The 22161-nt window shown below is 40.7% G+C and overlaps 1 protein-coding gene and 1 long non-coding RNA gene across 9 annotated transcripts in view; one reads left to right on the top strand and one right to left on the bottom strand.

The window, feature by feature from the left end:
- Nucleotides 1–1628: 1628 nt before the first annotated feature.
- Nucleotides 1629–11627, top strand: LOC131579168 (uncharacterized). 5 transcript variants are annotated; one of them, XR_009277644.1, is made up of 4 exons: nt 1629–1819; nt 8720–8832; nt 9774–9990; nt 11499–11627. It is a non-coding gene; the product is annotated as an uncharacterized LOC131579168 (long non-coding RNA). The 5 variants fall into 5 exon arrangements; XR_009277641.1 differs by lacking the exon at nt 1629–1819 and adding an exon at nt 4117–4515; XR_009277643.1 differs by lacking the exon at nt 1629–1819 and adding an exon at nt 4755–4971.
- The window catches only part of NPNT (nephronectin), a 49122-nt gene continuing 37629 nt past the window's right edge, over nt 10669–22161 (bottom strand). For all 4 annotated transcript variants that reach the window (XM_058838738.1, XM_058838740.1, XM_058838741.1 and 1 more), the window contains 4 exons: nt 18204–18299; nt 17751–17849; nt 14057–14313; nt 10669–12600 (listed from right to left, as the gene is read on the bottom strand). In XM_058838738.1, the coding sequence (XP_058694721.1) occupies nt 12505–12600; nt 14057–14313; nt 17751–17849; nt 18204–18299 (548 nt within the window). In that variant the 3' untranslated portion in view covers nt 10669–12504. The remainder of the gene's footprint in view (nt 12601–14056; nt 14314–17750; nt 17850–18203; nt 18300–22161) is intronic.

Here is a 22161-nt window from a genome sequence, read left to right as displayed (position 1 = left end):
TTTTCCCCGCATATTGCATGGCAAACCTGAGGTGCTTAAGAGACCTCCCACTAGGCCATGAGTGGGGAGAGTATTTATCTTGCATATTGACCTTGGCAGGGCCTGAAGTGAAACTCTTCTCTGAAGAGACACTCAGGAGACAAACAGTTTTATAATCCTGAGCGAAAAAAAGCTTCAAGTGCTGTTATCAGGCTATGCTGAATTCATCTGAGTGAGGTTTCCTTTGGATGATGGCACTTTACCAGTCAGGAGGGTACTGCAAGAGTCAAGTCTTTTTTGTCTTTCTTTTTTTTAATAATCTTTGTACATTAAAAATAAATCTTAAAGAAGAGATGAGAAGACTGTTTTTGGGATTTTTGTCTGGTAAAGAAAATGGCATGACAGGTGGTATTCCCCTGGAAAAAACCTCCTTGTTCATACAGCATCTAGTGGAAGATCTCTCATGGATCACAGTGGCACAGTATAAAAAAATTAATTATTGTAGCATCACCTATTTGGGCATTACGGACTTTCCAAAAGCAATCTTTCTCTTGGAGTGGCACAGGATTTTCTCCATCAAATCTTTAGATGTTTTGTAGTCTGAGAGCCCAATGCCTCCTCTCCTGACATGTTGTGTCATCACTTTAGCATCAGCACAAAGGTGGTGTGAAATACACCCTGACCCATAGCTGGACTCTTGGCATTCGGAGCAGGCTGATGTTAACAGCAGAACAGTGATGAATTGCATGGCAGGAAGAGCAGCCTGGAGGCACTGCTAGGAGGCAGCAATCTAGGGCTGCTGTCAGGCTCTGGGACTGTATCAAAATATCCCAGAACTGTCATGCAGGAAGCCTGGTTGCCTGGCTACTCATTGCACAGTCTGTAACCTTCTGTTATTTTATACAGTAGGGTTGGTGATACAGTTAACTTATTTTTATTTTTATTTTTTTTTAATAAAATGACACTGTGTAGTGGAAATCTGGGACATGTAGAATTTTCCCAGCAAAGAGACAGAATACTGGTGGTGGTGGTATACCATTATGTATTACTTATCATTTATTTATTGATCATTTTTTCTTCTCTTTGTAGCAGTCCCTGCATCTGAGAGCAGCATCAACAGCAGCAAAGTGAGTGAGAAGTTTAATTAACCACAAGAGATCAAAAGAGCTGCAGGCCTCAAATTTGGCCAGGTGATTAAGATACAACCTGAACTGTACAAAGATATTTTGGTGGTCTTCAAGAGGAGGAGCTTCAAATTAGGTAAAACAAACCTTCTGGCTGGAGGTCAGGAAAAGTACTGCAGCATGATCCCTCCATCCTCTGTTAACATCAGGTACCCCTGGAGGTGCCAGGCTCTGCCCTGTTGTGCCAGGCACAGAAGAGGGATTCACTGGGGCTTTCAAAGCACACCAGGCAAGGCAATAAGGCAGATACTGTTTTGGAGGAGTTCTGCAGGAGAGGGGGGACAAGTAGGATGTGCTATTAGGCTGTACATACTTTGCTTTCTGTGATTTTTGGCTTAGAGCAGGGTGGGTGTGTGTACGCACTCCACATGGTATTTTTTAACTAGCTCATGTTATGTTTCTTTGAACCCTTTTTAAATGTCAGGAGACTGAAGGCTGTTGTTAAAAGAAGCAGAGCCTGACAAACTGTTGAGGATTTGCACCTGTGAAATGGGGAGAACCTGGCACTAGGGGAGGTCGCTCCTTCTTAGGTAGTGCCTGCTGCCTCAGAAACCTCTAGGGATGGATTTGGGAGGTCCTGCTTTCCAGCACTGACCAGCCTTGGCAATACTTCTCAAGTGACCCTTCTTACATGTGTTACCTGGATGCATAAATAGGTATATGTTTTTTCATATATGCATATATAAAATATGTATCTTGTTCCTACTATATAAATAACTGTGTAGTATGGGAATTGACTGCCTGCTAGAGGCATGCTCAACTTCTTATCTGTTTCACTTCATTGTAGTTTTGTCAGAGGATGTTGAAAGTTGCTTTTATTTTGTTTTTTAATTTTCAGTGTCTTTGAGAACAAATAAAGAGGCTAGAAATGCAGATAAATCTCTGGTATTATTGCAAGAAATATTGACTGGAAGGAAAAAATTACTTTTTTTTTCATGGAATTCAGCTTCTTTTTGTTGAAGTCTTTTTCCTGTTTGCTTTCTGAAACTAGGTAGAAGTTGTTGATAATTTTTTGTTTGTTTTTTTTCTAGGTAGAAGTTCTTGATAAGCTTTTGTTTGTTGTTTTCTCATCCAGTAATTATTAGAATTTGGCTTTAGGGAGCTCTGCAACCCACCACAGTTTTTTTCCTTAACTTTGACATGGAAGAAACAAAGTAAAATTTGTGATTCTGACATACATGAGAATTGAATATAATTTCTGACTAAATGAATGATGGTGGAATTCATGGGCCAGAATATCAGCTGATGACAAAAGAGCACAGTCTGAACTAAAACCTTTATTACCGATTTGCTGCGACTGTACTTTCCTAGTGTGGCAGTAACACTCAGCTGTGCTGCGCTGTCTCTGCAGTGTGAGCTCCAGGAGGGAGGTGACATGGGTGGGCTGTACTGATGGGTGAAGCTCTGACCTGCAGGTGTCTCACAGTATCCAGTGTTCATCACCTCCCTAGGACACAGGTGGGCACACTGAGAAGAGAGAAAAGAGCATTAACAGGCAGGGTAAAAATTTTGAATTTCGAAATCTGCCATTACCAGCTGTGGGACTCATTGTGTGTCAGTAAGTTGGGTTTTGACTTGAAAGAGGCTTTTTTCTAAGGGTGTGTTGACAGTAGCAGGAGGAGTGTGACAAGATGCAAACCAGGGCCATGAGGGGTTGCCTCAGAGCTTGCCATATCTTGTGGCCTCACAAACATTGCTGAGGGAAGCAGCAAGGGTGACACATGTCTGCAGACTTGCTCTGGCAGGTAGAGAACATGGCAAGAGGCAATCCCTTCTTCATAAGGGTATGTTGTGCTATCCTTTCTCTTGCCTCAGGCAGCAAAAAGCTGATTGCAGCATTAGGAGGTGGCCTGGAACATGTAAAAGGATGGAAAAAAAGAAATTAGGTCAGGAGCTGGGAGCAAAAGGTTGATTGCTTGGAGTGCTCTCCCCCAGCATGGACCATGGGCAAGCAGAAATAAATTGTGGGTATGAATAGAAAATAATGCTTACTGAGGAGTTTAATTGAGGGTTCAGACGATGAAATCAGGAAAAAGAGATATTTTTCCTAATTTTAATCTTTGTTTATATTTACATAGACTTAGAAAAAGTCTTCTGCATTTTATACCAGAGAACAAATATACAGGAGAGAGAACAGCTAAGTGCCCTGTGTCTTTGCCTGCTATTTTAACAAGAGGTCCTCACACTGATATGGATTTTTATCATCGTTTGCTAAGGATTCTGTGCTTTTATAAAAATTACTAGCTAGGTCACAAACTCCTTTTACCTGTCATCTCCTGGATGAAGGAAATGGTATGATTGTTGAAATGATTGTTAAATGGCTGATGTTGGTGCACCTTGGCCAATTTAAAATAGTAATGTTACTTTTTTTAGGGTATTAAGAGTGTTATTACATGGATGGGCAACAGTTCTTCACTTGGGTTTTGTTCACTGTTTTTGTTTGCTGAAACACTGGCAAAAGATACAAGGTTTTATTTCCCTTTTTTAGTATGCAGAAGGCCCAAACTGCAACATTCAGGATATGGACTTTTCAAAAATGTGATGGAGTCTTAGGGCAGGAACTAAGTTGGTTTCCTGCCAGATCTGAGCTGTTGCCTGGGGAAAACAAGCAATAGAGGAAAGGCTACAAAGAGAATAATTTTTTTTTCTTTTGACAGCTGGCTAATCTATCTGAATTTGGAAGGTCATAGTCAGAAGACATAGAAGGAGTAATAATAGCAAAGTGTGTTTCAGAGAATGCCCTGCTGCTTTATGGCTATTAGGAAAATACCACAGGAATTAATTTTTAAAAATAGCTCAGCATTACAGGCACAAGGGGTGTGACTGGGGCAGCAGGAAAATGTTCTAGCTTCTTTGTTCCTAAAGTCAAAAAATTCCTGTTTGCTTAATATTTATCTCGATAAGTAAATTGGCCTCTCGTGCCAGAGAAAACAGTGTTTGGGTTCAGCAAGTCCTGAGGCAAAGAAACTTTATTATTGTTTGGGCAGGATCTGGAAAATGCTGCCAGGTGCAGTTCTTGATACCTAACTTCAATGTTCCTTGTAGATGGGGAAACCTAAACTTAAAAGTATGCAGCTGAGGAGAAAGGCTTTGATAGCCTGTTTTTCATCAAAAGCTCAAGACCACAGCAGCAGCAGAGAGCTGGAAGATGAAGAGAAAAAATTGAGGTCTTGGAACAAACTGGAGGATAAAGTGCTTCTGGAGAAACTCTGGAAGCTTTGTGAGGAGGAGGAAGAGGAAAAGTGAGTGTGGGGTGGTGAGAGATACAGAAGGTGGGAGGCTATACCCCCACATGCTGTGCTGTGATGAAAACATGCAGCTCCAAAGCCCACACACACTTCCCGTGGACAAGGTAAGAAACATTCCAGCTCTGAGTTCACAGCCCTGGCTGCTTGCTGCTTAATCAAAGCCTTGGTCATGCTTAGAAGCAGCATCAGTGCCCGCTCTCCTGCTGTCAGTCCAGTGTACCCTCAGCATCCCCAGCTCCTGGGGCTGCCCTGGCACTGTGCTGTGGGCAGGGCAGGCCTGATGGGCTGTGCAAATTCAGGTGGCTCTGCTTCATGGACTGCCCAGCTGGGAAGGCTCAGAGGCAAATGGGAACTCTTCCAGTTTGATTTGCAGAGCCTTGGTTTGAGTCTGTTCACACCTGGAGGCTCCAGCCCTCACTGGAGCTGGGGCAGTAGTGGCAGGATTGGGGATTGGGTCCTGCCAAGAGTCAGAGCCTCAGCTGGGGCTGGTAGTGAGCAGCTCAACCTCTCCACCAGCCCAAAGGGTTCGAGTGACTGGAACTAGAGGAGGCATTTTACAGGTGAGAGTATTTCAAGGGTAATGTTTATACAAATGCTGGCAGCTCTGTTGAAGAGCTTTTGATAGGTTGATGTCACTGTGGGCTAGACTGGAAGCTCTGCAGCAAAGTAGTAGTGTCCTGAAATGTGAGGCTGCAAGAGCTCTCCCTTTGCCTTGTCCTCATGCTGCCCTGGTTTGTGTTGGTGCAAATGCAGCATTTTAAAGTCTTTGAATGTTGGCAGGGTTCTTTAATTGAAGAATCTTCTCTGAAGCCCTTACAGTGGTCTGCATATGAGATAGGAATGACATGTTGTACCTAGGTGGGAAGAAAAACAGCTGTGGTGCAGGGTAGAATGTGACAGAGAAGGGAGGGATGTTGCATTTCAATTCTTTGATGTGGGCAAAAGAAATTGTCCATTTTCAGATACAAGAGAAATAGGATTTTAAACAATATTTCTTACTTTAATTAAAAACTCCATTTACAGCATCCTCTTTGAACTGGTGCTTGGATGTTTGTTTCTGGAGAACATGCAGTGAGTTTCCCAACTGCTTGGCAAGGGCAGGGGCCCATTAAAAAATAACTAGAAGCCAAGGTAAATCACATACAAATAGCCCAGGGAGCGTGATGAATTCATCAGTGTCTGGCATACTTGCTTGTCTCACAGCTGCCCAAGTTCCTCTGTAACATGTTTGGGTTTCTTAGCTTTGACATGACCTGTCCAGCAGGAGAGAATGTCAGATGTATTTCTTTGAGCAGCATTTTAATGTCTCACCTGACTCTGGTGATGAAAAAGGGATGAGTGAAAAAGGTCCAGGCTTCTGCTAGTCGAAGACCTGTTAATAAAGTTTCTCCCCTTCAATAATGCTGGACAACAGAAGCTTTTAATTGTGTTACTGCTCTGAACTCACTGCTGTTGCAGGTTAGGCTGGTTGACCTGAGTCTCTGTGGCTCAGTGTCAAGAGGACAGCACGTGGCAGGAGAATTTGTGAGTTCAAGTGAATGGCACTTGCGTACTCTGGGTGCACAATATGAGCATTTTCTCCCTTCTCGAATCTGTCCTGTGGGTGAGTTTACTCACCTTTCTTACAGCAGTATGAAAAGGGTGTGGAGAGGTGCACAAAGAACATTTCTACTCATCCTTTGAATGTGTTCACGGTGCTCACAAGGAGCCTGGCACCCTCAGGGGCTGGTGGACAAGGCTTGAAACCACTGGAGCAGCCTGTGCCTGTTCTGCTGCAGCTCTGTGCGGTTCCCTTATGAGTGCAGGATGTTTCTCTTCCCCAAAGGGGAGTTGTCACTGAAACATGAAGCAGGGGTTGTTTGTATTGAGTGTCAGGACAGAGCCATCATTCCAAGGATATTTTTAATAGCAAGGTTTGAAAATCCCCCTCACATAATATTTTGCATGCTGCAGGATTACCTTGTCGTTGCTGTTGGCAGCCTGATATAGTTTGGAGATGCTGTGTTCCCAGGCTGTTCCAGGCAGACTGGCTGTTGGAAAACTCACAAGTCTTTGTCAGTTCAGGGCCAGAAATGGAGTCCAGTTGTTTTGCAGTTGTGTACTGCTGAGTGCAAATTGCAGGATTTCTTGCATTCCTCACCTGCACCTCCTGTAGTTTCATGTGTAGCTGCTTCTTGCAGTGTCACAGTTCCAATCTGTCTGCTGCATGTTCAGGGTATTGCCTTCTTTGGGGGGATTTGTGTGATTTGTTACCTGCAGACTCAGATGCAGTTGCAGCATGCAGGATTTCAGCTGGAGCAGCAAGTGCAGACCATGGTCCCTAGAGACAGAATGGGTGTCCTCTGGTGAGGGTCTCTCTTTAGGGAGAAATCAGATTCCCATATCAGGGAATGAAAAGCTCCTTACCTTCATTAGAGCACATGGAAGTTTGAACTTGTCCAGAGATGATACCTCTGGCAAAGCCTGAGAGAAAAATGAAGAGAGTTCCACGCATTAGGGACCACCTGCTCACAGCCAGCCACAGGGAGAGGTAGTCATCATTTGTGTTTGCTGCAATGCCAAGCACACTCTTTGGATGAAGTGGTACCCTGGGAGGGGATGGCTGAATGAAAGATGAAGTTGAAGAATTATGAAGAACTTGTGTGAGAAGCTGTGGACTCTAGCTCTGTTGGCAAACTGTAGTTGAATCCTTAAAATTCCCATCTTACTCTCTAAGTGACAGTGTAATCTGATCAAAGGCCATATGCTGATGAAGGCATTCCTTGATGTACCATGTACTTTCTCTGCCTGTTTTTTGTATTAATATAATACTTTTCCAAGCCTGTCACATGTCTTTATTTGACAAGCAAATTACTCCAAAAAAACCTGGCAGAGCAGTTCACAGTGAAATTTATAGTGAGTGTGCCAGGGATGTTTGCTAATACACAGATGAGCTGCCAGAATGCTGAGGTCTCCTAGCCCTGCACAAAACTGCCTGATGTACCTTGTGAGTAATTAAACATCGCTCAGTTCTAAGAGGCAACCTTCAGTAGTACAGTTCACCCAACTATATTGTCTTTAAAATCAGGATGGAACCAATGGCATATGACAGGAGAGTGAATTAATTGCTCACAGCTTAATGACCCCTCTAACTATGCAGTGGAGGTTCCTGGTTCCTGTGTAAATTAATGTGCACCTTAGAGTTGTGGACCTTATTACCAGTGAGCAGTTCCAGTGTCTTCAAACCCTGTGTATTCACAAACAGCTAAAGGAATCCCCTAAACTATTAGCAGTAATCATGCATGTTTGAGAGAGAACACTCAACTCTGGGACATGGAAACTGAAGAGCTCCAACAACTTTGCTCCTCCAACTGATCCAAGAAATTGAGGTAAGATGGCAACATTCTTTGAGCCAGCTCAGAAATTCAGAGAGATGAAAGTCACAATGTCTCTCTTGGACACCCCTCTGTATCCTCTTAATCAATTTCTTGCAGTTATTTTCCTAATTTAAAACATAACAGGCACTGGTCACAACTGATTTGCATTTAGATCTCTACTCATATTGTGCTGGATGCCAGGATGGTCTTTGCTAAGGATTCTGGTGGTGTCATCACCAGCCGAGGTGGCACACATTACATGAGCTCCCAAACAAGGAGCTGTGTCTTTCCAGGTGTTTGCCAAACTCAAAATGAATACATCAAGAGTATTCAGGATGAGTCTGAAATGAGAACATGGGAAATACATGGCAAGTTAAAACCTAGGAGAAAAGTGTGATAGAGGACTATTCCTGGCCTGAATAGAAGGTAAAAATTCAAAGTATTAAGTTAAAAAAAATTACTGGGACAGTGCTGTAGTAACTTGTGGTCAGAGGAAAGCAGGATTTGGCTGTGCCACAGAGAGAAGCATCCTTATCCTTTGTGCCAGATGGATCTTGGCTTCCTTGCTCAAACACTCAATAAAGGTTTGGAAGAGGTGTCATACAAGTGCACAAGGAGAATTGTTAAGAGCAGAGCCACTAGAATGTGATTTGATTCATTTAGGACTTACAACCCTGAAAGCTTAGGTGGGGCTGATTTCTGAAATCTGGAGGTGGTTCAGTCTGTTGGTCTACTGAAGACTTTATGCTCCCCAATGGTCTTTGTTCTGTTGGCATTTTAAACGAATGGAGCATTACAGACATTCCAAATGCATTTCCTCATGTATCACTAGGCCTGCTGTAGGTGAGGTCTGAGAAAGGAATCTCCTCAAACTTTGAAAGTTAATGAAGTAATGATCTTTCAAATAATTACTGAAACTTACCACTAAAATGTTTTTCATTTCTTTCTAAAGTTGCAGGTTTACACCAATGAGTTGTTCAACTTCTTTTTTTGTTTTTAATTGGTGTGGGAAATCTGAAGTCATAAAACACTGTGTGACTACAGGATGTCAGGATAAAACAGCAGGTAAGAAAGTGTTTTAAACACTAGGAAAACTTCAATAATTTGGTGTTTGAAAGGTAGATCTACATAAACAAAAATTTGCATCGTATTTAACTGGACCTCACTTGCTAATTAATTAATAACTCTTGTATGTGTAACATTCGCAATTAAAATCTTAAAGACAGCTATAGCTTCTTGTTGCAAATTTTTAAAGGCAGGTTGAACAGCTTTCAAGGTGAGTGTCACAATGAATTGCTAAAATCAAGAGACTATGGATCAAGCTATTTTTCTGATAAATACTATGCTTCTTTTGTAAAGAGAAATAACTTCTAGTGAGGTTTATATGGAGACCCCTGGCACATGGGTTGGAGGCAGCTGCTACTGTGGCAGCTTTTCTGCAGCAGAACAGAGCAGGATGATGGAGGCTGCTGTCATAAATGTTCTTCTGTTTAGGGTTGTCTTCTTATGACTATCTGAGTCTTATGAGGGCAGTTACTGTAATGTCCAACTATGGTAAAACCAATGTTGACCTCCAAATCTTGGGTGATATATTGAAGGAAACCTAGAGAAGCTTTTCTTCAGAATTATTTGGCTTCACTAAAAGCACTCACTAGTGATTTAGTGTCATGATTCAGATGAGAGATGAAGGCACTGTATAGAATGGAATCTAGAACCAAAAATCTTGTCTTGGTCCCTTCCATTCTGCTGACTTTGATGTCAGCAAATTCAAAAATGACACTGCCACTGGTCCCAGTACCTGTCATTTATAAAGAATCTTATTTTCAGTCTCTTTGGGGAAAAGAGTTGAACATGTCTTTTAAGAACATTCAATTATAAACTGGCAAGAGGTTAAACATTTGATAAATATTTTCATGTTAATTTAGTGGAATTTCTTCTGCTTAAGTATCTAAGCAGGAATTTCTATTACCTGTTTACTAAATCCAAAACTATAATCTACTTCATAGGAGAACCTCAGGCCATATTTCCATCCCTTTCTTGAGGCTCATATGGAAAGGGCATCCTGGCTGAGGTGTGTGGCTGGAGGGAGCTGCCTGAAAAGCACCTGGGGAGCAAGAACTGGAGAAGGATCCTCACAACAGAACCTCTGGGTCACCTCACCTTGTCTGTTCAAAAGGTGGAGAGAAAACAACACCCAGAGTCACAGCACAACCAGCTTTAGAGGTGAATGACCTACAGCCACAGGAGCTCCCCCAGAGCTCAAACACACTGCTGAACTCCTGTCTCATCCTGCAGCTGTCACAAGGCTTTACAAGGCCATGTTTTATTGTAGCAATGAAATGCACTGATGAAACAGAGGCCTGAATCACCCCCCTGTCACCTGAGTTATCACTGTCTTCCTGAATTAATCTGAATTAATTCAGATTCTGGGTTCTGAGACCATAGGAACCATTGTAAAAATGTAAAAATGGCAAAAAACTCTGACAGTCTTGCAGCAATAGGGGGTTTCATTTTAACCAGGGAATCTTAATCCCAGAAAGCTGTAGTAACATGATGAACCAGACTAAAATGTGTTAATCTGATATTCCTGGCCTCTACCAGCAGTGTGCTACTTGAATCAGAGTGAGGAATGTTGGTAGCTGCTCCTTCTTGTAAAATGGGTATCTAATATTGCAGAAGCTCTTAAATTACCTGTGAGACTTCTCTTAAAGTTAGGTTGAAAATTGTCATTCTTCCTTCTGAACAATAAATATAGTGGCCTCTTCCTATTATAGTGAAATGTATTTTGATTTTTAAAACTGGTAATAAGAGCTGTTTCACTCTGGTATTGTCATCTTTTGTTTCATTTCACTGCAGTGAAAATTGAGACTTTCAATCTAGAAATGAAAACAAGATTCCCAATTCGTAGCAAGTAACAGTCTCTTTTACTGGTTATTTAAAATAAGGACAAGGTATTTCAACTATTCACAGATATTTCTGACATATCACAAAGTGATATAAGAGAAAAAGATCACAATCATATTTGAAGCAAAACAGTTTAAAATTTAATGTTTACAAACACATTGCTTTTTTCCTTTTCAAAATGTTTGCTGATACAGTTTTGCAGGAGGCTCTCTGTTTGGTCACATACATTTCTGCTATACACACCATGTTTTGTCCTAGGGGATGAATGGGAAAAAAAAAAATTCAGACTGGTACTTTGTCAGAAACAGTGATTTGAAATATGATGTCTAATGATCTTGCAAATTTGCATCTGTGAACTTTGTACGAGACTGAACATGCTATGCAGCTGCCATTTATTTTACACTGTATTTAAGTATTCAAAAGAGATCTATTTCTTTTTTATTTTTTTTTAAGCTTTAAGGCTGTACCACTAACATTTTGCCAATCTCTTGTCATTTGCTTAGATGTTGCAATCACTTTGTCAATTTTAGAATTGCTAGCAGTGAGGATGATGCCCACTTGAAACATACCAAACCAAACAGAATAATTCCCTGGGAAACTGTGTATCAGCACATGCATGATACATAACTATAAAATTAGTCCAAAGTTTTGATAAATACTTAGTTCCCACCAGAGCTAATAGTTGTTCTAGTTCTAGAGAATAAAATGCTTATTATATACAGAAGGTTGGGCAGAGTATGGACATTTGACAAAGGCCACTTGAGGCATTTCACGTTCTGAATTGTTTGCGCAGTGTTAATGCAGCTGCCCTTTTCCCTCCTGCGCAGGCTTGTGCTGCCTGTGGGAAGGGATCATTCCTGGCAGCGTCAACAGGCTCAACCTTGCAAGATCCAAGTTCATCTTCTCCTGGCTGCTCAGGCTCCAGCTGAACCAGGAGCTTCTTGCAGGACTGGGAGCCCTTTAGAGCTTGCTTGTGAGCTTGATGCAAATTGTAGAGCGTTTTCAGATGCCAGTTTCCATCAGGTGAGCAGTTGGTCTTTTGCCTTCAGGATGTTGCAACATGAAAAACTGCACCAGCATTTTTTAATGAGCACCATTAATTGACTTTGATAATTTGGCATGACCAGCAGTATTGAAGAAGATGCTGAACTCCTGTCTTGTACAAAAAGAAAGTACAGCTGCCAATTGCCCTGCAACTAAAGCCTGTAAATACTAAAAACATAAATATGTTAACCATACACATATACACAAAACATAGCCGTAGCAATATTACAGGATGCAATGCCTACTCTCTATAACTGCTTTTGGTTAATACAGAAGCAACAGCAAAATAAATGCTATTTCATATATGAAAAACCTTTCTTCAAAGGTCGGTGTCAGTAAGCCAAAGTTCAGGTCCAGGCTTTCACTAATCCAATGTGACTCACAAATTAATCCATGAAAGATAGCACTATGGGATGATAATGGTTATCAGTTAACACTGGAACTTTGAGGTGAAGCTTTCTTTTGCTACCATTTGTAATTAATTCTCCCTTTTTCACAAGTCCTCTTTCTGTGAGCATTCACCAGACTTAACAGGGGACAAAGTTATTACATATAAAATATGATTTAGGGGTAAGGATTAATAAAAAGAACCAGCCCAAGACTGGATTTCCTCAATCCTGGGATGTGCTCTCCATGTATTTAAGGGAAATTTCCATGAGATTGCACTTTGCAGACTACTAAGAAGTTGTTGCTTTCCCACTTTTTCTTCTTTTCTATGCAGTTCTGTTTCAAAGTTTGGTAGGAATTGCAGAAGGGCAAGAGGAGATGACTGCTGGTCTACGGTCTTAGCTAATGCTCTTCAGAGCAGCGTCCTCTCCTCAAGACCACATCATCTAGTCCAATATCCCCAGTTCTTCCTTTCCCTTTCTCGCCTCTGAAAATCACCTAGAAAGAGAAATAGAAAAATTTGAGTAGGGGATAAAAAAAAAAATAATTACAGAGATGATAATTTTAAAAGTATGATGAAGGATTCTGGTCTTCATTCAAATTCTCCTCAGGTTTCCAGCAGGCCCCTCCAAAATCCCTGCCATTTAGTTGGGTTTAGGTTTTAATTAGCTAGAAAATAAAACTTCCACATTTCTTCCTGATTTCCCTTTGGCAGAGACCTTCCCTGCTTAATTAAGTGTTTTCCCTCACTCCCTGGTCTTTAGATAGGTGTCCCAGTGGTTCAGGTCAGCTTGGCTGCCCATGCTGGCTGGAAAAGATCCCAAACTCCAGCTTGGCATGAGGCAGCTCCTGTCTGTGGTGCAATGAATGGCAGCCCATGCTGACAGCTACTGCCAGGGGGTCAGGAGGGACAGGGGTCAGTGCAAAGGGGGACTGCCAGAAGTGATAAATTTAGGGGGAAAAAAGGTAAGACTATAGCAGATATACTGTTCACCTGTTACAGATGTCCTCATTCTCAGTCCGACACTCATTTACCGCTAACAAAGTCAGGTGTCTTTGCTACTGTTGCTGAGGTAAATTTTCTTGAAAAGTATCTGCAGTAATTACAGACTTAGTATTCATTTTAGAGCTAGACACTGTGTATGTATGTCTTGTAGCCTGCTCCCATCATGAACATTATGTGTGAGCTTTACAGAGCCCCTGATATTTAAGACAGAGTAAAACAGGCCCTGAAATACCCAAGCCACTTCTTCAGATCTGAAATAAAAACTACCTTCAGAGGTTGAAGAATAACATTGAGCTTTTGATACTAGTTAATCACACAATGTTTCTAAAATTTCCAGGTATTAAAAGATTCTCCGTGGCACTTCAGGCAGCTTCCTTTGATTGCACTAAACCATTTTGTGTTATGGGCATTGTTAGGTCATCATTCACCTCCTTGGCCCGATCAGCTGCAAGGATGCTAAAGGGCATAAAAACACGTGATTGCATGTGTAATCTCCCTGCATTACCAAAAATTACTTATTTTCAGTATCCACTAACCACAGGGGATGATTCTTCCTATCTCATGGCACTGTGTGATTCAAAGCATTACTAATGAGGAATCTTGATACAGGCTTTTTTTTTTTTTTTTCCATCTCTAGAGAGTATGCCTCTGTCCATGAGGCTGTTCTTTCCTAGGTGGTGATTCCCTTAAAATGGGCTGTACCAAGTAGCTCAGGAAATGACAGAGTAGCTTGTTCTATGAGTCTATTTCTGTAGCTGGGATTTCTTATTTTTCTTCTTCTGTGCATAAAATTAGTTTTAAAGAATTCACAATAACTCTCATCTGTATAGTGACTCCATTGACAAAGTAGTAAAACTGAACCCAGAAGATGAACACTGCAGTGCTGCATCATTTGTCTTCAGTTTTTCATGCAAAAACCCAAAAAGCAACACAACCATCAGTACTTACACTCTTGATGCCTTGTCCTTGTAAAGTTATGTGTGTTTGTCTCCAGCCGTGGCCACCATTTCTCCCCCAGACAGCTGGGCCGTGAGCACCATTTTTCCTTACAAAGACTTGGAGGGCACCGGAATGCAGCCCAGGCACCTTGTGCCTAAAGGACAGGCACAAATCTCCAGCCTGGGCCATGTGCCCCAACGGCAGGATAAGATGGGCTACTCTTCCTTCTTTGCCCTTGGGATCCGAGATGGCAAGGTACTGTCCCCCTGCAGTGAAGAAAGCAGGTAGTTGGGGGGTTGGTTTGGTTTTTTTAACACTACTAGGTTGCAGGACCAAGTGCACAAGAGTTATTAAAAATAGATAAGGGGGTCCACAAGGTCCAAAGAACAAAAATTAAGGCATATAGAACCAGAACTAGTGCATCTGCCTTCTACAGGGTAAGATGTACAGTGCTGCTTTTCTCTGTGCAGTAGTACCAGGGTGGGTGTTGCCCATCTAATTTCTTTTTGACAAACAATACCCCTCTCAAAAAACTAAAACCTCATGTATTCTGTCATTTCTGACAACCCCTTGGTCACTGCATGATTTTAAACCCACAGTGATGTTAAAGCTACTGTTCAAATTTATGCACCTTTCAAGCTGCAGTGTTTTGCTGTTGGATAGATAACAGAGACCAGAGTAAATGCTATGGTGGAACTGAGCTATGGCTCTGTCCCTTTCCTTTTGTTTGGGAACTGTGTTAACAGGGTAAGTCTCAAAGCCTATCCATTTGCAACCCCGATAGCCTCTTTTATTTAACTGTAATTTAAACTCTTAATCTGGATTAGATGAAGCAAGAAGCAGTAATGATTTCCACATGGCTGTTAGCCCCAAACTCTAACAGTAGGAAGCAGTCAGTGAACATACATACTCAATTCAAAACCCTATTATTATCTCTTATCATGTATGAAGTAAAGGTGCCTTCCAGAAAACACTCAGAACATGAGAAGATAAGGATCTCATGTATGGCAACATCCAGTAAGCCTAAAAAAGGAAAAAGGCACCTTTCACACCAACACTCAGAACAACACTAAATGAGATTTCAAGTCTTGGAGAAAACCCAGACCCTCTATGAGTTGTTCATATTTTTCATTAAGACTTTTGCAAGGTGGGTGAAACCTGTAAATCTGAAATTACCAAAGGGATAAAGGTTAAAAAAATCCCAAAATATAAACAAACCTTATCTTACACTGAATCAGATTTTACGTATTTTTTTTAATTACAAAATGCTGCCTCTACCTTAAGTTCATTAAGAAAGTGGCATTTTTAGGCTCCTTAGTTTAGAAAGATTTATAAATATTGGGGGTTTATAATATTGCTGACATACACAGTTAAACAGGATAGAAAAATAATTTTTGTCTCCCTGCTACTACTCAAACAGAGCATTTTTTTTTGAAAGTTTCTCTTTGAAAGCCACAATGATTTCCTTCAAAAACTGTAAGATTTAATTACAATGTACCAGGGCTTGTCACACACTTAAAAGGAAAGTCAACTTTTTCTTCAATTCACTACTTTTACATAAGTTTTTTAATTCTTTGGTCTGAATGAGATTTAACAAAGCAAAGTATTATGCTGCTGCCTGGGCCCCTAGATCAGCATTTAGCCGTGAAGTGGGATCCATTTGTCCAAGGTTCTGTTAAAGCCTTTTTGTGGGTATTTTCTTAGGGAGTTGTGGGGTTTTTTTCTTTTTTTTTTTTTCTTTTTTTTTTAATGCATTGCTTTTGCAGCAAGGTCACTAATTGCTAAAATAAGTGTAATAGAGTTTAGATAACTGTACCTGTTTGCTGCAGATACAATTATACCACTATGAAAGCAATGACTTATTAAGTGCATCGTTTTCAGATAGTTACTGTGGCTGAATCCAATCAATAGGAAACAGATTTAGGTAAGCACAAAGCAAATATATCTGTAGGCAAGCCCCTGCAGGAAAAGGTCCCTTCAAATCAGCATTTTCTGCATGCAAGATAAGCTTATAATGCTTCAGCACAGCACCTTTCAAAATGCAGATTCTGATAAACCAATACATAGCAAACTTTGCAAGGTGAAAGCAAGCAGTCAGGAACAAGCTGTGAAAATAAATCCTTCCAACAAGGTATTCCAGACTGGAGGGGGTGGGTGGGTGACTTCAAGGGACTAGTTTCAACAGGTTATGTCAACAGCAGCAGAACATACACAGGAAATAAAAAGCTGAGCTTGTCCCTGACTACTGGGAAGCAATGCAGGGAAAAGGTCTGACAAAAAAAAGCCAGTTAAAAATAATTGTTCTTAAAAATCATAGCTCTGTAATTTAGTATGTATTAACAACAATTTTTGAGTAGAGATAATGAATATGCTTTGAGTGACTGACCTAGAAAAAACAGATTTTTACATCCATTGTTTCAAAACGGGTATGAATTATGTGTATTTTTATTTTTAAGTGCCACTCTGCAGGCAGGAGACAGCTGCCTTTTTTCTCATCTGCAGGAGGAAGGAGCTCTGGTCTCCCAGTCCTTGCCAAGGCTTTTCAAGTGTCACAGGGAGCTCCTGAAGTACTGGAGCAGCCTGTTTTGGGGGACCCCTGCCCAGGGGTAAAGACAGCGCTTCCACTGAGGCGGGCAAACAGCCTGGAAAAGGTGCCAGGTCACCTGCTGAGGTGGCAAATGACTGTCCCATCAGTGGCAGCATAAGGCCAGACAGCTCTGGCAGGGTGGTGCATGAGGAAAAGGGCTCTCAGTGCCCTCACCCTCCCTCATCCTAACCTGCACCACTGTCCTGCCCGAGAGCGCGGCTCCTTCTGCCCCGGCTCACATAATGCGAGCTTTGTGCGCTTCAGAGGCTGCTCCTTGGGGATGAAGTAATCCCGTCATTACAGGGAGCCAGGGATGTGTGTCTAATCCCCTGCACCATGGGACAGGCAAGGGCAGCAACCTCTCAATGCCACGCCAGAATCAATAGGGGACAAAATACATCCCGCTTCCTGGGACAGCAGAGGTGGGAGACAGGGAAGGAAGGGCTGTTCCTGTGGCTGACCACCAGTGCTGACACCAGCCTCCTGTCCAGCAAGCAGCCACTACACACTCCCCTCTAATGTTTGGTGTAATATCATCCCAAATAATCCTATTTTCAGAAGCCTCTGTGTTTCAGCGTTTAACTTGTCTGCCTTCCAGTTACTTAACATTTTTCCTATATACAGATTAATTTTGTCAAATTCTACTCCAAGCTACAGCAATCTGAGACGTTAAACTAGAACATTACATCTGGCAGCAAAACAAAAACTGTTTCCAGTACTTTCTATAATTTTACTAGTGATAGGGACATAATCATGTTTATATGATAGTTTGAAAAATAAGCTTTGTTTCACCATAAATAAAAGTTGTTCTCTAGTCCACATTTTTTTTTCACTTTCCTTCAATACAAACTTTTGCTGACTACATTTACTACTCCTTCAGAGACATTCCCATTTTAAAGATGCCAGCTATGGTAACCGTGTAAATTTTCAATTGCTCTTTCCCATTGGGAATCCTCAGTTTTTCTTTTTATACACAGAAGAGGCATTGGTGTGAAATATATCCCAGAACTAAAGGGAACAGAAGCTGTGTAATTTGTCCTCATGCAGGAACTGTCATCAGCCTCCAGCCTGGGTGGTTCTTCAGCTGCAGGATGTGACTGTACACAGATCACTTACCTGATGCATCTCTCACTGGCTCCCAGTGCAAGTCATCATCCTTGTCCTTGATCCAGCCACACAGTCCACTGTCAAAATCACAGCTGTGCACCAGCACACCTGGCAGAACAAAAAAACCCAGAAGTGATTCAGACTGTTTTTGTTTTCAATTTCCCACATGGCTGACACTAGCAAGTATGAAAATTAAATGTAGAAGAAGGAGCCCTAGGAGAAGAATTTGCAAAAATACTAAAACACTAAAAAGGACCCATGTATTTTTAACAATTCATTATATTTTTGTGCTGTTTTTTTAGAAAATAAGGTGTAAGGTTCACATAGGCAAAGGGCTGGTTTTACATAGCATAGTTTAAAGGAGGGGCATAAGATGTAGGAGTCCTGAAAAATGTATAAACCCCCAGGAAATTTCAAAAAATCATAAACTCTAGCATACTGAATAGCAGACGTGGTTGTTACCTGGGTCATCATTTGCTTCAAATTCATCAGCTGTAATCCCTCTTTCAATTTCAAGTATTTCAAGCAGATTATTGCTCACTCCAGGCTGGCGTGGGACTGTGAGAAAAAATGAATGAGATAAGGAAGTAGGTCACTAACTAGCAGAGCAGCTCTGGGCATTGTGCTTTTCCTGGAGATTTCAATATATTTAATTATATTCGACATAAAGTCTCATAAACTTTATGTCTATGTGATTTATGATTTGTGTTGTAACATTTACCTAAGCACTGTAAAAGGTAATTCCAAATCTCCTAAAGGCCCTTTGAATGAAAGCTCCTTTTTAACTAGGGGGGAAAGCTTTAACCTTGAAGCACACTATTCCTCTCCAAATGCATTTTCAGAGATAGTGGTTTCTCAGTAAAATAAAGCCACATGAAAGTCCTCACTCAAGCCTTCCACAGACACTCACAGGAGAGCCTCAGCAGGAGGCAGCAGTACTTGGAAGAGCCCCACGTGCACTTGACCTTTGAAATACAGCTGAAGGTACATCCATCTATCTGCAAAGGATTAGAGCTCCCAAAACATTTATCAGGGTTGTGCTGGGAGTTGAGAAGCTCTAGTGGAAGCTGGAATTCAACTATAATTATACTTTTTGCTTTCCAGCACAGCCTGTCCTTCAGCTGCTGTTCCCAGCTGCAAGGAGAAAGAACAGCTTTTGGTGATTAAGAGGCCCAGAGGTTATTGGACATCCAGGACAACCTGAAATTTATGAGGTCTTTGTGGGAGTGATGGCTGCCAAAGTCAGGGGGATACAAAGACTCCCACATATCTCTGAAGATGCTGTGCCAGTTTGTGTAAGTTTCACACAGATTTCTTGCTTGATGGACAGCTGTCAGCTAGAGATAAACAGATTGCACTGAATAGAGCTGTCTTGGAAAATTTCTCTTTTAGAGGTAGGTCTAATGCATAATTCATAACAGTAGTAATGTGTTTCAGACATGTCCTCAGATTTTATAGGCACCTCTGACACCTAAGGTATTTGTAAGGCTCTTATCTATTAAAAACTTGACATGTTTTCCATTTGCAGTGCTAAAATAAATATTAATGTCCCTATAGAACAAGTGAGAACAAGAAGAATGAAGATAACTGAAAGGACTGTTTTCAGAAAATCAAATCAAAGGTTAAGAGGGAACTTCTTTTTGCACTAGGTCAACATGAAAATGGCACTGCTGAAAGAGCTCCTTTAAAACCAGAAGACAGAAAAGAAAAAGAATGTTGAAATTAGGACAAAATAAGCAAACTCTAATGGATTTTTGAAGTACTATTCTAGGCTACAGGTCTTGAATAAAAATTTTATACAGCAAAAACAAACAGTTAATAAGCTCAAAATCTATAGGAAATTGATGAACTCCTAAATATCATAGTCATCATTTGAATCGTTAGGTCTCCCCTTTTTTATTTTATTTTTAATCCTTTGCAGATTTCAGATTATGTCTATTTGCAGTCTAGGATATTAATGCTCAAAACAGCTTCAGACTTAAGGCTGACTTGGGTATTACAGCAGTGTTAATTTTTAAAGATACCTTGATTGTAAATAGTATTTTTGCTGCTTCATTTCACCTGGGCTGTTTTGCTTACGTGATTAAAAACATTGAGATTTAACAAGAAAGAAACCCTACAAATGTGCACAGTCCACACGACCTAGGCCAATAATTGCCCTGCAGTACATCTACACAAAAATGTTATATTCATATAAATCCTTTGTTCACCCTGAATGATGTATGTGGGGCAGCTGAATGAGCACATCTATGCTGCACACCCAGGGAGCACCACCTTGCCTTTCCTCACCTCAGGCTGTGCCAAAGGAAGAAGACACTGTTTGTTTTCTGTGCAATGGAGAACAAGTCAGCAATTGGCTGCAGAACTGCTGAGCACAGCAGGCACCAAAGGCTCAGACCACAGGTTCACAGGCAGGTAATGGTAAGGTTCTAAATGAGCTCTGTGGCAAAGAGCGTGAAGGAAACTCTCTGCCACGCTCTAAGGTTTGTAGGACACTCAGGGATCACAGTTTTAAGGTACATGTCCCTGTGCACCCTCTTCCCAGTCTGTCATAGTCCTTGTTTATGGAAAATACTGCAAAAAATATTAGGAACTTCTCTTGTAAAATACTTCAGTTTACTTCTTCAAGTACCATTTGTAATGCGCTGATGTTTTCTACAAACCTAAGTTACATCTGTACACACAGACAAGAATACTCCAAATTCAAGCTGATATATCTGCCTATAAGCAGTGTAACACATTATTCTAAAAGTTCATTTAAAAAAGTGTTTGGAAAGGACTCTCAGGGAATTTTTTTTTCAAATATTTTTGTAGAGCTTTAATACAGTCACTTCAGTGCTTGGACCTAATTACAGGAATGTGCACTCCATTTGAAACAAGGGTTACCATAAGAGATGCAGAACTCTAAATATGACCCACATGTACACTTCTTTTTGCCACGACAACCAACATGTTGAGTGGCAGTCGTGGGAGAAAGTATTTGGTACAATTATTTTCTGCAAGCTTTTTGTGTACCTTATATAGTGTATCAGTGTGCTTTTCACTTAACTTCAATGGTTTGATAAAGCTTGTTAAATAGAAACTTGGCTCCTTTTACTTGGAGAATTTTGTAAGCTCTGAGTGAGCCAATACATCAACACTACCATATTCTCAAAGTTCACGAGCTAACTTCTTCATAGATGCACAAATCTGGGGGAAATATTAAATAACTGTGATTATTAAATACTAAATAAGAGCAATTTCTTTTCAGATTTTTTAACCTTTAGGAAAACAATAGAGCTTTTTTTTATTTACTTGCTAATTGCTGAGATTGGGAGTATGAGAAAGTACATGTATATGTATCAGCTTGTTTGCAATAAACTGAATAATTGCTGTTTTGATGTTACAAAACCAAAACATGGAATGCAACTTCATGTTATTAGTAATTGTTATTACTATTAATAATGCAGTTCTCTGGCTTAAAGAAAAAAACTGGTTTTGCACTGCAAGTACAATTCTGCTCCACACAGTAATCATGACTAAGCTTCCCATTTGCTAAAAGCAACAACAAAAAAAGACAAAGAATTTTTAACTGAATGGTTATGACTGAAAGCTGTTAAATCCCACTTGCAAAAAATTCCCGCAAGTGATGAGATCTTACACACAACTAGTAGAAAACAGCTAAAAGTAAAGGTAGTTAAGAGGTCAGTCAGACTGAGAAAATAAGAATAAGTCCTGTTTTCCTCCAGGGAAGATTTTGATATATGCTGGGCTAAAAAGAAGAGGCAATAGAGAGGTACATTTCACCCTTTTGTTCAGACACCCACAGCATTCAGGATATGTCTCTTAAAACACTACAGATTCAAATTCTGCAGTAAGAATTATTTCAGGAAGTGCTTTCATGGATTGTGCCACCCTCTCCAGCACTATTTACATATGAGGGGAGGCACAACAGTGTCAGCACGCCACCACTCTGAAGTCCAATCCTGCATTTCTCAGGCAGTTACAAGGCTCATTAAGTTTTACCGAATTCAAGCATCTATCTTGGTATTTATCTTTGCAGAAGGTTTTCTGCAAAGTGACCTGCCTGCTTTTGTATGAAAATCCATTCAGGAGGTGCAGAGTGCCAAATGAGTTTCAGGGAAGCACAGCTGAAACAAAGAGTGTACAGAAGCTTGCATATCAGATTTGGGGACAAAACGTGCTGGAAGATTGATTGAGGGCGAGACTTGTAAGACTCCTAGATTTCATGATTGAACTCCAGAGTACCAACAGGAACAAAGCACCTATCATAAATGCTTGAATATAAAGACAAATACATTTTAAAAGGTGCCAGAACAGTGAAGACAAATGAAATGCTGTTGTAAAATAATGCTATTCTAATGATATCAAGGAATAGCAAACCCCCTGTTCTTTGCTTTTATTATTTCCCTTTTTAAAA

This window comes from Poecile atricapillus, chromosome 4, assembly GCF_030490865.1.
Source record: "Poecile atricapillus isolate bPoeAtr1 chromosome 4, bPoeAtr1.hap1, whole genome shotgun sequence".
Classification (NCBI taxonomy): Eukaryota; Metazoa; Chordata; class Aves; order Passeriformes; family Paridae; genus Poecile; species Poecile atricapillus.
Note: the sequence above shows the minus strand (reverse complement) of the source record. Positions and strands in the feature narration are given on the sequence as shown.